The sequence below is a fragment of the Salminus brasiliensis genome, chromosome 1 (assembly GCF_030463535.1).
Source record: "Salminus brasiliensis chromosome 1, fSalBra1.hap2, whole genome shotgun sequence".
Classification (NCBI taxonomy): domain Eukaryota; kingdom Metazoa; phylum Chordata; class Actinopteri; order Characiformes; family Bryconidae; genus Salminus; species Salminus brasiliensis.
The window spans coordinates 85696036-85709297 of record NC_132878.1 but is presented as its reverse complement, the minus strand read 5'-3'; the positions used below and the strand labels follow the sequence as shown (position 1 = coordinate 85709297).

General features: G+C 38.5%; 1 protein-coding gene across 1 annotated transcript; it reads left to right on the top strand.

Annotated features, from left to right (window-relative positions):
* Positions 1–3434: 3434 nt before the first annotated feature.
* On the top strand, positions 3435–10547 carry hus1 (HUS1 checkpoint clamp component). Its single transcript, XM_072658797.1, has 8 exons — positions 3435–3550; positions 5424–5551; positions 6384–6560; positions 6831–6938; positions 8121–8195; positions 8601–8700; positions 9491–9613; positions 10175–10547. The coding sequence occupies exons 1-8, from the start codon at positions 3499–3501 to the stop codon at positions 10255–10257; spliced, it is 846 nt and encodes a 281-aa protein (XP_072514898.1). The 5' UTR covers positions 3435–3498; the 3' UTR covers positions 10258–10547.
* The last annotated feature ends 2715 nt before the right edge of the window (positions 10548–13262 follow it).

Below are 13262 nucleotides of genomic sequence, written 5' to 3'. Positions count from 1 at the left end.
ACTTGCTTTTTCTTGCACATTTTAATCACGACCCTTGTTGTCTTGTAAATGACCTCCCATTGAATTAAAATAATTCCCTCAACAGCTGCTGCTCCAGCTCTCACTGATTGCAAACACTGTTCAGGCAGAAATGAGGGAGAGCAGCCATTGTCCACCCTGTGTGCATTAGATTAGTGTGTGTGTGTGTATCCATAGCAACAGTAAACCATTGAGGCTAGCCTATGGAAGGACAGGTCACTTGTGGGATGGTAAACTGGATGCAGTGCAGTTGCATGTGATGAGTGACCACTGGCTGTATGCTCGCTGTGTCCAGGCTGCAGCTGAGGAATTTCTTGCTTGTTACGTCACTGAAGCCTGTTCTACAGTGTAGGAACCTTAAAATACAGCCAAGAAATGTGTTCCTCATTTCTGAGAAATCAAAGGACATGACTGGTATATCCGTAGAGACCTTTGGTAACCCACAATCCTTCACGCGTGGCACAAAACTTGGTGTAAACTGCCAAAAAAAAGTGTACAAAAAATGAGTGGCAAGAAGCTGAAGTTGTAACGGCTGGAGCTGGACAAAATACTTAACAGAGTAACAGAATACACTGTACCTTTAAAAAGAGTAATTGTATAAAAAAGTTATGTATTCAGAATAGATTTAGAATACGACATATGAGGCTCCGCTTGTAATTCATATAAGGTGATCCATATAAAAAAAGAGGACACTAGGAACATACGGGCATCCACTGTGAAAAGGCTGTTGTGTTTCAGGGGCTCCAAATAGCCCTGAGGACCGTGTGTGTGTGATGATGATGGGAGTGAGTTAAGTACCATTAAACCCATGCAGCTATGACAATGAACATTAATACATCAACATTTACCAAGACAAACAGATTTTATAGCTTAATTATTTTCATGCAAATGTAAAAATAAATACATACCAAAACATAACATAAAATACATGAAAAAATGTTATTTCACCTTTTCAATTATAATCTTTCCTGGATTTAAAACTTTTATCAAAGTTTTGATTTGATAATCTTTTATCAAATATTTTTCCACATGGTTCCACTGAGACAAAACCACTATATATATATATATATATATATATATATATATATATATATATATATATATATATAAAATATTTTTTTAGTGCGGTCAATCACCACATGCTGCTCTTGCTGATAAATCTCCTGCTTTCTCTCTCTCTGCAGGTGCATATAAACCAATAGTGCTAAGTAAGAATGTGAGACTTAAAGCAACAGTATGTTGCATTTGTACCTTAAAATAGTAGCTTCAGAATTGTTATTGCTATGTCCAGGCTGCACTTCGCGATATCTAGCTTGTACACAGATTGATTTTTGATGGCAGCTCAAACTGCATCTATTGCGTCTCTCACAATGCGACAGACGACCACATCAATTCCAAGCGACTCCATCTCCTACTCCTCTATGTAAAGCAGCTCATTCGAGCCTATGTCGTTACTGCAACAACACATGCAGATCAGTTTGTAATATCTAGACACACAAATCCATGTGACTATGAGTACTATGTGACTTAGTCTTAGAATATGTGACTTAGGTAAAACAGGCAAGACAACACTCGCAAGAACCGCATATTGGTGCATAACCCGAGTCATATTTGTGTCAAATCCAGTAATATTGCTCTACCGTGTCAGTCCAAATGATTCATTAACTTTTTTTAGTAATGCATGCCCTTTAGGAGTGTCTCAAAGCACAAATGACACTTCCTGACTGTAGGGGGAGCACCGGAGTAAGAAAGAACAATTTTCCGTAATGCTGCTTTAAAGAGACATGTTTAACGCTAATCAGTAATATTGTATAAACAAGTGCTGACATGAAATCAATGCAAAATCCTGGAAAATGTCAGAGAAAAAGAAGACATTTCTATTTAGATAACTGTTCCATTCCATGGTGGAAATGACTTAATGGCCAGGTAGGCCCCTGTTTGCACAAAGGAATTTGTGTTCAGTTAAGCTGCAGCTCACAATACAGTTACACTGCTGGCAGAATCTACTCCTCTTCTGTTGTGTTGAGACTCTGTGATTGAATACCACTTTAAATGTGAGCAACAGGGAGACTTCTTTCTCTCAGGGTATAGATTTGTTTATGGGATGTTGAAATACAGGCTGTTCACACAGTTGTGCTGAAATTTTTTTACTGAAAATAAAAAGTGTGTGTGTGTGTGTGTGTGTGTGTGTGTGTGTGTGTGTGATTGCTCCACTTGATCTTCTGTGTAAAGAACAGTGATTTAAAGTGCAGTAGCAGGATAAGGAGCAGCAATATTGAATAAAGATAAAAAAGAAGTAAAATCACTATACTAAGAGATTATAGAAAATTGTGCAAACAATACAACACTGTTTATGAGTGAAATGCTGTGTGAAAAGAAGCTTTTGAGACACTATCTTATTATTTTCATAAGCTCTGATTACTTCTGAGATGCTAAGTCATTATTCTGATATGCTCTGATTACGTTTGAGATGATATCATTATTTTGTCATATTATTGTGAGATACTATCTCATTATTTTCAGATGCTAAGTCATTAGCATGCTTTTTCATTCTTTTTAGTTGATTTCTCATTATCTTGAGATCTTTTCTTGTTATTTTGAGAAAGTTGCTTTATGCTTTTGGAATAATAAAAAGAAACATTATTTTTAAGTGATGGGAATGGGGTTTCCATACTGCCGCCAGTCACTTCATTTGTCCAATTTGGAATCATATAAAAACCATTTACCAGTAAAGGTTTACCTGTACAATCAGTAAAATTAATTAAGGGGTTAAACACTGACTGCTAGATAGCAGTGCTGCTTTCAGATCCCACTGATTCTGACTGCATAAAAAGTTCACTTTTCTGTTCACTTCTACTCAGATTTTATTCATATTGTTTTTTTTTTATTTATTCATTATACATACAACATACTGCCTCGCTTACAGCATCCTACCAGTACCATTAACATCTATTCTATCACATATCATTACAACCTCTCCAGTCTGATGCACTTTTCACTTTTTTCACTTTTTTAAGTCTCTAAATGAAGCTTCTGAGAGCAGAGCTGTTCTGTCTTAACTGTCTTAACATACTTGCTTTGGGATATTTTGCCGATCGCTGTAGAAAAAGGAAAATATATCAAAATAAGGACATTTCTAGTATTTTCGAAAAGCATAAAGGTGCAAAGTATCAAGGTAGAAAGATAATATTTAGAGACATAAACCGTTCCCTCAATTTAATAAATAATTCCCTAAACTGATCAAACACGTTATTAAAGTGGAGGAAGTCTCTAAATATATATTTTTCTATCCTGTTTTCGCTCGTATGGGAGATTTAACGGTAACGCTACCGCTTCTGCGAACTGGTGAAACGGAACCATGAAACACGGCCTTGTTTCTAGAGGGAGCGTTCCCTTATTTGGCTCAGTGGCGGGTGTCTGTAGTTTGTCTGTGGTGGGCTGTTCTCAGAAGCGTGAATTAACTAAGTCAGAGACACAGTTATGAAGTTCAGAGCCAAGATAAACGACGTGGGATGTCTCAACCATTTCACACGTAGGTAAACAGATGGTCAGTCAGTAAGACTGTCTGTCTGTCTGTCTGCCTGTCTGCCTGACGCGCTCCGTGGAGCCGTGCTGTGATCCCTGTGTATTAGCAGTGTCCCTGACAGAAGAGACAGATTACATGCTTTCACAGGTAGCTAATATATGTGATTCGCTTACCAAACCTCATGCAGTGTAGTTAACCTTCCTTGTTAAATACACTGCATGTCCTAATGTTTGTGGACACCCCTTCTAATGAATACATTCATGTAGCTAGCTAAGATACTTTAGCTAACTAAAAAAAAAAATATCCCCCATTGCTGAGACAGATGAGAGAATGTAGAGACAGTTACTCAGTTAATAAAAGCAGGATAGGCTTTCTTTTCTTAAATTCATGCTATTTTGGAGCTGGAAGTCTATGAAGTGATTTGGAAATACTGCAACAAACTACAGAGCTCCTGAAATATGATACTGACGAGATACACAAATGTGTCCTTATATTATTCTACTTTTACAATCCTGTTATTACTTTAAGCAGCTCTACAGAGAGTTTGACCTCTTCACAAAGGATGTGGATGGAGTAGCAGTAGAGCAGCACAGTTTAAGTAACTGCTTTAAATAACATTACCTAAACGAATGAGTGAGTGAATGAATGAATGACCGCTGTTAACTCACCTCATCATTTTTGTTTTACAGTCGTCGAACCACCATAGGCGAACAGTTCAGAGAGGAACACCTTGTCATTATTTTTGACCCTTATTAAGCAGGGGTTCACTTTACTGTAGTCTGAGGTGAAGTGTGTTTTACATGCTCTGTTTTTAAAACACTGCCATGCAGCTGCAGAACACTGAACTGATGGGCAATGAGGACTGCCCGTCAGAGAAAATTGATGGGTCTACTTGGCACAAAAAGACCAACCAGGATTCATTCATTCATTCATTCATTCATTCTCTCTCTCACACACACGCTCACTCGCAAAAAGTGCTTTAGGGTGCCTGATAAACAATATCATAAAATAATTTGCAGGCATCAGGGAGCCACTTATTTATATACAGGATAGTCCCGTAACGTCTAGGCATTAGGTGAGCGATGTCGTTGTCCTGTAAGAACCATTGGTGTCATGTGCTTGCGTGTGGACGAGGGAAATTCTTGACACGCCAACCACTAGTAAGGAGGACAGAGGATAGCCTTCATGTGCTCATCTTGTAAATACTACTTGATCAGGCATTGACATAAAAGCAAAGTTCATTTTGAGTTAAGCACTGTTTTGGGGAAGTTCTGTGCCAAAGTTTTGTAGTCAACTCACATGGCTTTCTTTTGTTGAAGAGGGACAGTTGTTGTATGTGTTGTGCTGGTTTTTTGTCTTCTAGCTTACGTTCATGTTCCACCCATGTGTTGTTTTGGTTTACCAATGCTAGTAAACAGACACAGGACAGCAGAAGCAGGGTAATCTGGTCTTGTTAAGATGATGAAAGATGATTTGAACTAAAGCTGGGCAATATTATGATTGTTTTTTCATATTTTGATATATTTTTAATTTTGTTATGTGATAAGCAATATGCTTTTATTTATTGTTTATTATTAGTGCTTAATACACTCCAACTGCAGGTTTCATTCTTGTTGAGTTTGTCTTGTTGAATTCTCTTACTTGGCCTTTGCTGCTTCTTCACTACCAAAGATTATAAACGAAAGTGCATTTCAGGGCACTGGTCTCTGTAAACGTACCTGCAATATAGAGCTTTGACACATCATATAGTTCCCAAATGACGCGTACTAAAAATGATGCATGTTATCTTCTTTAAAACATCAGCCAACTCCTTTTGCTTACATTGCTTGTATTCACTTTCCAAAATTATGACATTTTCCCAATATGAATCTTTCTACAGGTGTGGTGAATACTATTACAAAACTCACAAAGACATGTGTTCTGCGGCTAACTGTAGACAACATGTACTTTGTCCTTTCTGGAAAAGTTGCTAATGGGGGAGTTAGCATGTGGTGCGAGTTACTACAGGTGAGTCCTAGTGGTTGTTTTTATGTAGACGTGTTTGTGTTATAGCTGTGATCTCCTGGCTGCTTTAATTGGTTTTTATTCTACCTTTAATCGTATAGGCAGTGCAAATGTTGTTTTCTTCTTTTACATGCTTACATTTGGTATACACCAATCAGCTATAACATTTATATCATTAATACTCCTTTTTTACTCTCTGTCCATTCTATAAGTCCACTTACCTTATATGAGCACTTTAGTTCTATATAGTTCTATAATTACAGACCATAGTCCATCTGTTTCTTTGCATAGCCTCCTTTCACCCTGTGCTTCAATGGGCAGGACCCCACAGAACCACCACAGAGCAGGTGCTATTTGGGTGGGGATAAGTGGGGAATATTCTCAGCACTGCAGTGTCACAGACATGGTGGTGGTGTTAGTGTGTGTTGCGCTGGTAAGAGTGGATCAGACACAGCAGTACTCACTGTCCACTCGATACGCCATGTAGTTGGTCCACCTTGTAGATGTAAGTCAGAGACAGAAGCTCTGTGTCTTTTGCTGCGTAGTTTTTGTTGGTCATCCTCTAGTCCTCTAGTCAGTGGCCACACAGGACTTTCTGTATGGTCAGCAGTGATGCTGAGGTGTATTAAAACTCCTGCAGCACTTCTGTGTCTCATCCACTCAAACCAGCACAACACACACTAACACCATCACCACCGTGTCAGTGTCACTGCAGTAGCCAAAACTCAATTAATATCTTATCTGTGTGGTCCTGACCATTCAGGAACAGGGTAAAATGTGTTAATGTTATGGGTGATTTGTGTAAAGTGAATCTGCTTTAACTTTACTCTTTTAGGCAAATTTCTTTGATGAATATCAGCTGGAGGGTGTGTCTGCAGACGCCAATGAAATCTGCTTAGAAGTGACACCAGAGAACCTGTCCAGGGCTTTAAAAACGGCTCAAAATGCTAAGTCTATTAAAATTAAACTTACTAAGAAGCACGGCCCATGCCTCACCCTAGCTGCAGAATTGGTAAGAGCGAGTTTTACCTTTTTTGTGCTGTTTGATTTGATGTGCACTATGAATCATTAACCTCTAGTTCATAGTTTAGCTGCTATTCTGCAAAATATGTGTATACATACAGGTAAACAGTGCAATGTGGTATGTGCAGTGTATGTATAGTGACAAACTCAATTTGATTTAATGTATTAACTAAATTCATCCACAAAATTAGCTGAGCTTTAAGCAGACACTTATCTTTCCCTGTTGACTTTATTTAAATGCTCTTCTTAAACTTGTAAGCCTTCAATGTCCTCCATCAATCGCATTGTGACGCATGACCTCCCCGTGGACATAATTCCCAGAAGACTTTGGCACGACTTTAAGGAACCTACTGTGCCAGACTTTGACGTAAGTGATCAAATTCTCCTGGTCAGTGACTGACAGGTTTGTGGGCAAGACTGAACTGTTTCAGTCTCTGTGCCTAAAATAACGCTGATCCAGCCTTCTTGTGCCAAAAAGCTTTCGCTTAACATCAGTGTCCTAGCAAGTTCATTTGAAGTGAGAAACCAGCTTTGTTCCAATTTTATCATGGTGCATTTAAAAGACAGAATTGATGTTTGTTAAGCTTTATTGAGGTGAAATTGAAGAACAGAATCCATGGAATATGCCAGTCAATCCCTCCAGATTGTGTGAATTCTTGACGACTGTATTGCAGAGCTCGCAGTTTTGCCCAGTCAAGGTGATATTCCCTCACTTAACATGTACAACTGTGAAGCACTTTCACAATTAAGAAAGGAAGCAATTGACTGCGTCCAAAACATACTTTTATAGGGCATACTATGATGAATGTTATGCAGCTGATGGTGCTGTACTTTTACGCTCTATTTATCTTCTTAAAGTTCAGTTTAGGAAACTGCCATACTGTCAGCCTCACACACCCGACCTCACTTGGTAACCTTAAGTCTCTTTCAGACATGCACAGTAACCCAGAACTTTTCCGAACATTGACCAGAGGAGTTGTGTGTGTGATTGTGTGTGATTGTGTGTGTGATTTTAGACTCAAATGTCTGATTCAGTTGTACCGGACATTACCCGGACTTTATCCTGACCGCCCCCTAGTACTAACTCTAGGGTAATGTCCACATGAGCCCATGTGTTAATAGAGCAGGCAGATGTTCTGGAGAATGCACAGTGGGTGTGTTGTTGACGTTTCTCAAGCGGCTGGCGTGAAACCAAGGCAGCGCACCAATTGAGTACTACAGATTAATACTGTCAAGTACAGACTATACACTAATCTTACTAGTGCAACTTGGCAATCTAAGCCATGGTGATTGTGATTTAAGTGGTTCAATTTTAAATGCCTGTCTGTTCGTTCGCGTGAATGCATGTCCATGTCCGTTGCTCTCGGACAGTTAACGTTGGGGGAGAAACTAATCTTTTGGAAACTTTAAACCGGCTAAACTAGTCGTTCAGAAAACAATTGACTGTTTCAAAGGGATCGAAACTCTGCTTACTAGTAGCATCTGCTACCAGCTATAAAGTGGTATTGTTCTAATTGTTTTGCTTTGTCTCTGATAAATATATTTTTAGGTTAGCATATATTTACCCCCTCTGAAGACCATGAAGAGTGTGGTGGACAGAATGAAGAACCTCTCCAACTATTTGGTGAGTATGTTGATATTTGAGTGGATGTAATGGCATAGGAACTACAGAAAAGAATAGGCATAACCCATCTGAAAAATCAAATAACATGAATGTATTAATTGGAATTTATTAAGTGAACAAACACATTGGTTAATGTCCAGTATCAGGAGTTGTCAGGTTTTCCACCTTCACCAATTGGCATGAAATGTATTCATTATTTAATTAATTAATATAGAATTGTTTATTGCTCGAGTCCTGCTAGTGTCCTTACTTTTAAGCACAGTTAAGCTTATTTTAGCAAGCTTTATCACACAAACTCAAATATTATTGAACTGCTGAAGCAAATGTGAGCAACCTTCCAGTTGTAGGTTGGACGTATTGTAAAGTGCTTCATCAAAGGACCTTGCTCTTTTTTTTGTCTCTCAGGTCGTGGAGGCCAATATGAGTGGTGAAATGAATCTGAAAATTGAAACAGATCTGGTGTCCGTGACGACACACTTCAAAGATCTTGGTAACCCTCCCTGGGGTGAGTGTGTTGATTATGTTCACAGAAGAACAATCCAGGCCTAAGCTCTAATTAAACAATGGCTCTTATTCATTAAAGTGTAAAGACAAGTGTAAATTGGAGTGTGCTGAAGGACTTGTGAATGGCTCTGTGTCTTATTCATAAGCCCCCTCCTCATCCACAGATGGTGTTTTTATTATTATAGATTGTTTTGTTGTTGTTGTTTGGGTCGGCCATGTTGGTGGCCAAAGTTTTTTCCATGCCTGTGTCTTGCCTGGAGGGGAATAATGTTTTTTGGCCACCGCTGTGATTAGATATTAGACACTTTGTGAATCACAAAACACAAATGCTTTGCAAGAGTCATTTACGTGGTCCACAAGGTAAAACATAAATGTTCCGAATGGAGTGTGACTTTGACAAGTCATGCAAACCAGAACTAAAATTATTATTCTGATACAACTTTTATGGCTGATGAGGTGTATAAAATGTGTATTACAAACATGCATGTGATATACCATTTCATTTCAAATAGGGCTTTAGTGTTTGAAACCGTCCCCTTGGGGCCCCCAGTTTCTGCTTAAGTTTTTACCTACTAGTACTTTTACATACTAGAGGGTGCATAAGTGAGACCTCCCTCAGTTTAAATTTAGGTTAGTCCAGTCATCCATTTCTCCCTCCAGCCTGCTTTTGGATTGCAAATCTGAACATTTTCTTCTCAGTAATCTCGCATGTTTTGTAAAGAGTAAGTCCAGTTTTGAGCTTTCGGTGGCTTATTATTTACTTTCTCTCTCTCTCTTATCCCTTTAATCAGCTGACAGTGCCTCACAGAGTCAGAGCAGAGATGCTGAGACCATGGCACATGCTCGTGTGGACATAAGGAAACTCCAACAGTTCCTCATGGGACAGCAAGTCAACCCCCACAAGTCTATGTGTAGTGAGTAGCTCATGCAAGTTTAGCAGCAATTCAAGCATGAATCATCAAAGGAGACACCTTTGATTAGAATTATTTTTGGATGACTTACTTCTCAGAGATCCCAGCTGTCAACACACCTGAAATAAGCAATCCTGAACTAAATACCAGGTGTCCAGAAAATATGAAACAAGTGGAATGTCCGAGGATTCCCAAGGACTGAATGTGGAAACATTGTTCTAGCCTATCCTCATTCTGCTGATCCAGCACTATTTTAGTGTAATATGCAGTCTGTTCTGGAATAAAAAAAAAATGGTTTTGTACTGATATTGTTTGAAATCAGAAGATGAATAGGACGAGGGCTCAGAATATCAGTGTTTCTAATATGTACTTATAAAGATGGTAAACAGCCTAGTATGTGGCACCGTTGATGGCAGACCCACTGAAGTTTCCCTTCACTTTGGAGTATTAGAGTTTATTCTGTTTTTGTTGGAGTGTCTGTCTCTACTGAAGTCTTTCTACTTTTATTTTGCCAGTTAAATTAAGATGTTTTTTTGTAATGTGCTCATTTTCTCCTCTCTGCAGATATTGTTGACAACAGGATTATTCATTTGATTCTTCTCCAAGAAGATATGTCTCTGCAGTACTTCATCCCAGCTGTGGCATAGTGTTGTACCCAAAATGAAGTGTACAACCTTCCCTTCTCTTAACTCCTAAATCTGCGGCCTCTCCAGGACACTGTTCATTTGAAGACTGCTGGAGAAGCAGACCATGCCATGCATTATTCTGTCAGTGATCAGACCAACTGAACAAACCTGTTGTAAATAGCCCTGTTTTGAAATTCATACGTCAATCTTTTGATCAGAAATGGATACATTTGTGTTTATATTTTGTATTTCAGAAAATGTTTAAATATTTTTGTAGTAAAAATGTCTCCCTGCACTCTTTGCATGTAGTATGTGTGTATATAAATAAATATATTAATTTACTGTGTGTGTGTGTGTGTGTGTGTGTATATATATATATATATATATATATATATATATATATATATATATATATATATATATATATATATATATATATATATATATATATATAATCTCTCAATTATAGATATACAGAACACCAATCAGCCATAACGGCACCACAGACAGTCAAGTGAACATTGATTATCTTTATCCACAGTGGCATCTTGTGAAGGGTTAACAGTCAGTTCTTGAGGTTTGAGTTAAAAGTAGGAAAAATAAGTAAGCATTAAAATCAGGGCCAAATTGTGATGGCTGGATGACTGGGTCAGAACATCTCCAAAACATCAGGCAGGTCTCGTGGTTTCTCTGGTGGACAGTGGTCAGTACCTACCGAACGTGGTTCAAGAAAGGTACAACTGGTGAACCTTCAACATAGTCATGGGCAACTAAAGCTCATTGTTGTGATCCATGAAGGCTGCTACTAACCACAGAAGATCTGCTGCTAACGTCTTGGTGCCAGATACCACAGAACACGTTCAGGGGTCTTGTGGAGTCTGTGCTTTAAACTGTAAGGTCTGTTGAAGCGGCACAAGAGGGACCTACTCAGTGTGAGGCAGGTTAGGCAACAACAAATGCTGGTCTGAGTTTAAACTTTACATGAACATGAATAAGACGACACTGCAGCATCCAGCAGCAGCTTAATTAAGATCTGTGTTCCCAGCAGGACTCAAATGAACTATGACAAGCCCTGTCCCAAAGCCTAACTCAGAAAGCTGCTTTACACAAAGAAATCAGAGCAGTTACTACTGCAAGCTGAGTTGTATGATGTCTGCAACTGATACATCCTCTGTAAAGAAGCTTGCAGGTTCTGAAAGCATACAGCTTGAACAAAAGGGGTCTGAGAGCTGATCCTTGGGGGAGTCCTTATATGTCCATCCTACCAGATTCATAGCTAACAATAGTGACTCTAGTATAGTATCTCTGCCTGAACCAGTTAAGGACTGTGTTAAAACCTGGTTTTCCAGCATGTCTAGAAATATTCTGAGATCTTCACTGCAGAAAGCAGCAGTAATACTAGGCATCTCCTTTATAGCAGAGGTCACTCAGCACTGCGGTACTGTAAAATGACTAGTACAGAGCTTTACCTGTCTCTAAATTAGCAGTAGTGTATTCAGTCAGTTTGTATTAGAAGGATTTTTATACGTTATCCTTTTGTATACTGCTGGAAGAGCCCATCTAACCATGAATACACCTGTGGAAATGGCTAAATAGCTATAAAATTGTTCACAAGCATGCAGAAATTTGCCTGACAGGATTTTACTTTACTGTGCAGACATAATAACATTTCTTCTTTATACCATTAACTAATTACTGACTATTACTTTTACTGTATATTGATTTGCTACTCATGTATTAGGTTGAGGCATTAATCAGTCTATATGTAATTCACTTTAGATGGTTCATTCATTTGGTAGACTATTTGATGTGTACCTGAAAATTAAGCCAAACTAAGTGTATTATACAAGTACTTATAATTAAATAGTAGACTAAATTAAAACTAATGTATTTAGGTCACTTAGCTTGTGCACTAGCCAAGTAAAAGTGTCTACAGACTGACAATGTCATTTTCAATGGACACAGGACTGTGTGAATCCCACTAGGTGGCAGTAAACCGCATTGCCTCATGTAATAAAGGTAAAGAAGAAGGCTCACGGCTGTCCTGCTTGTGTCTATGGAGTAAATGCAGACTGCTTTCAATAAAATCCTTTCCCACGTGTGAAACGCTGACCATCAAAAAGGCTGGTCAAGGGTGGCATTGGGAGAGGGGAGAGAAGAAACAAGGATTCTGAAACTGACTGTAGCAATCTTGTAATATCCAATGCTTTCGGACCAACCGGAACATAGGGCTCTCATTAGCGAATTTAAACACTGAGGATTAGATATAAAACTGGATCATGGTAGCTTAATACATTAATTATGTATTTATCTTTATAAAAATCTATTTAATACTGTACAGATAAAAGAAAGTTGCGTACAGCATGAAAAACATGCAAAAGTCGAGGTGTCTTAAAAACACTGTGCAGCAATGCATGATGGGAGAGTTGTTTCCCACAATCAGCAGCTTGTTTTAGCGGAGACCGGTCCACTCGTTAACGAGGCTGTAAGAAATGTATCTTCCACATAATAGAAACAAATAATAAACCAGGGCTTGTTTGTTTCTTATGTTGTTTTCCTGCTTCACAAAGCCGATGATTTAGCAAGGTTGAGCTTGAAGAGTATAAAAGGGGTTCAGGGTTACTGCTCACGACAAGACCACTTAAACCGACCACAGTCCAACCAGCCGGATCCTTACAGACAGCTGCTGTTAACGCGTGAAACAAAGCCTGGCTCTTCTTATTGTGTTCATTGTTTATTAAGGTACCTCATATAATAATAAAAAAATACTAGATAATCTGACTGTTGTGTATTTTGTCTGTAAACATTTTGCACATTGTCTGTATATTATTGCATTGTCTTCTGATTATATCTTGTTTTATACTGTGTACTGTTTTTATATGCACACCTATATGTATGTTGTCTGCATAGTGGTACAGTACAAGTAAGACACCAGTGGCCAAAACTACATTTCTGTGTGTGTCGACATACCTGATCATTAAAATCTGATTCTGTGGATGATGAAGTGAGCCAGTAGCATCATGCAT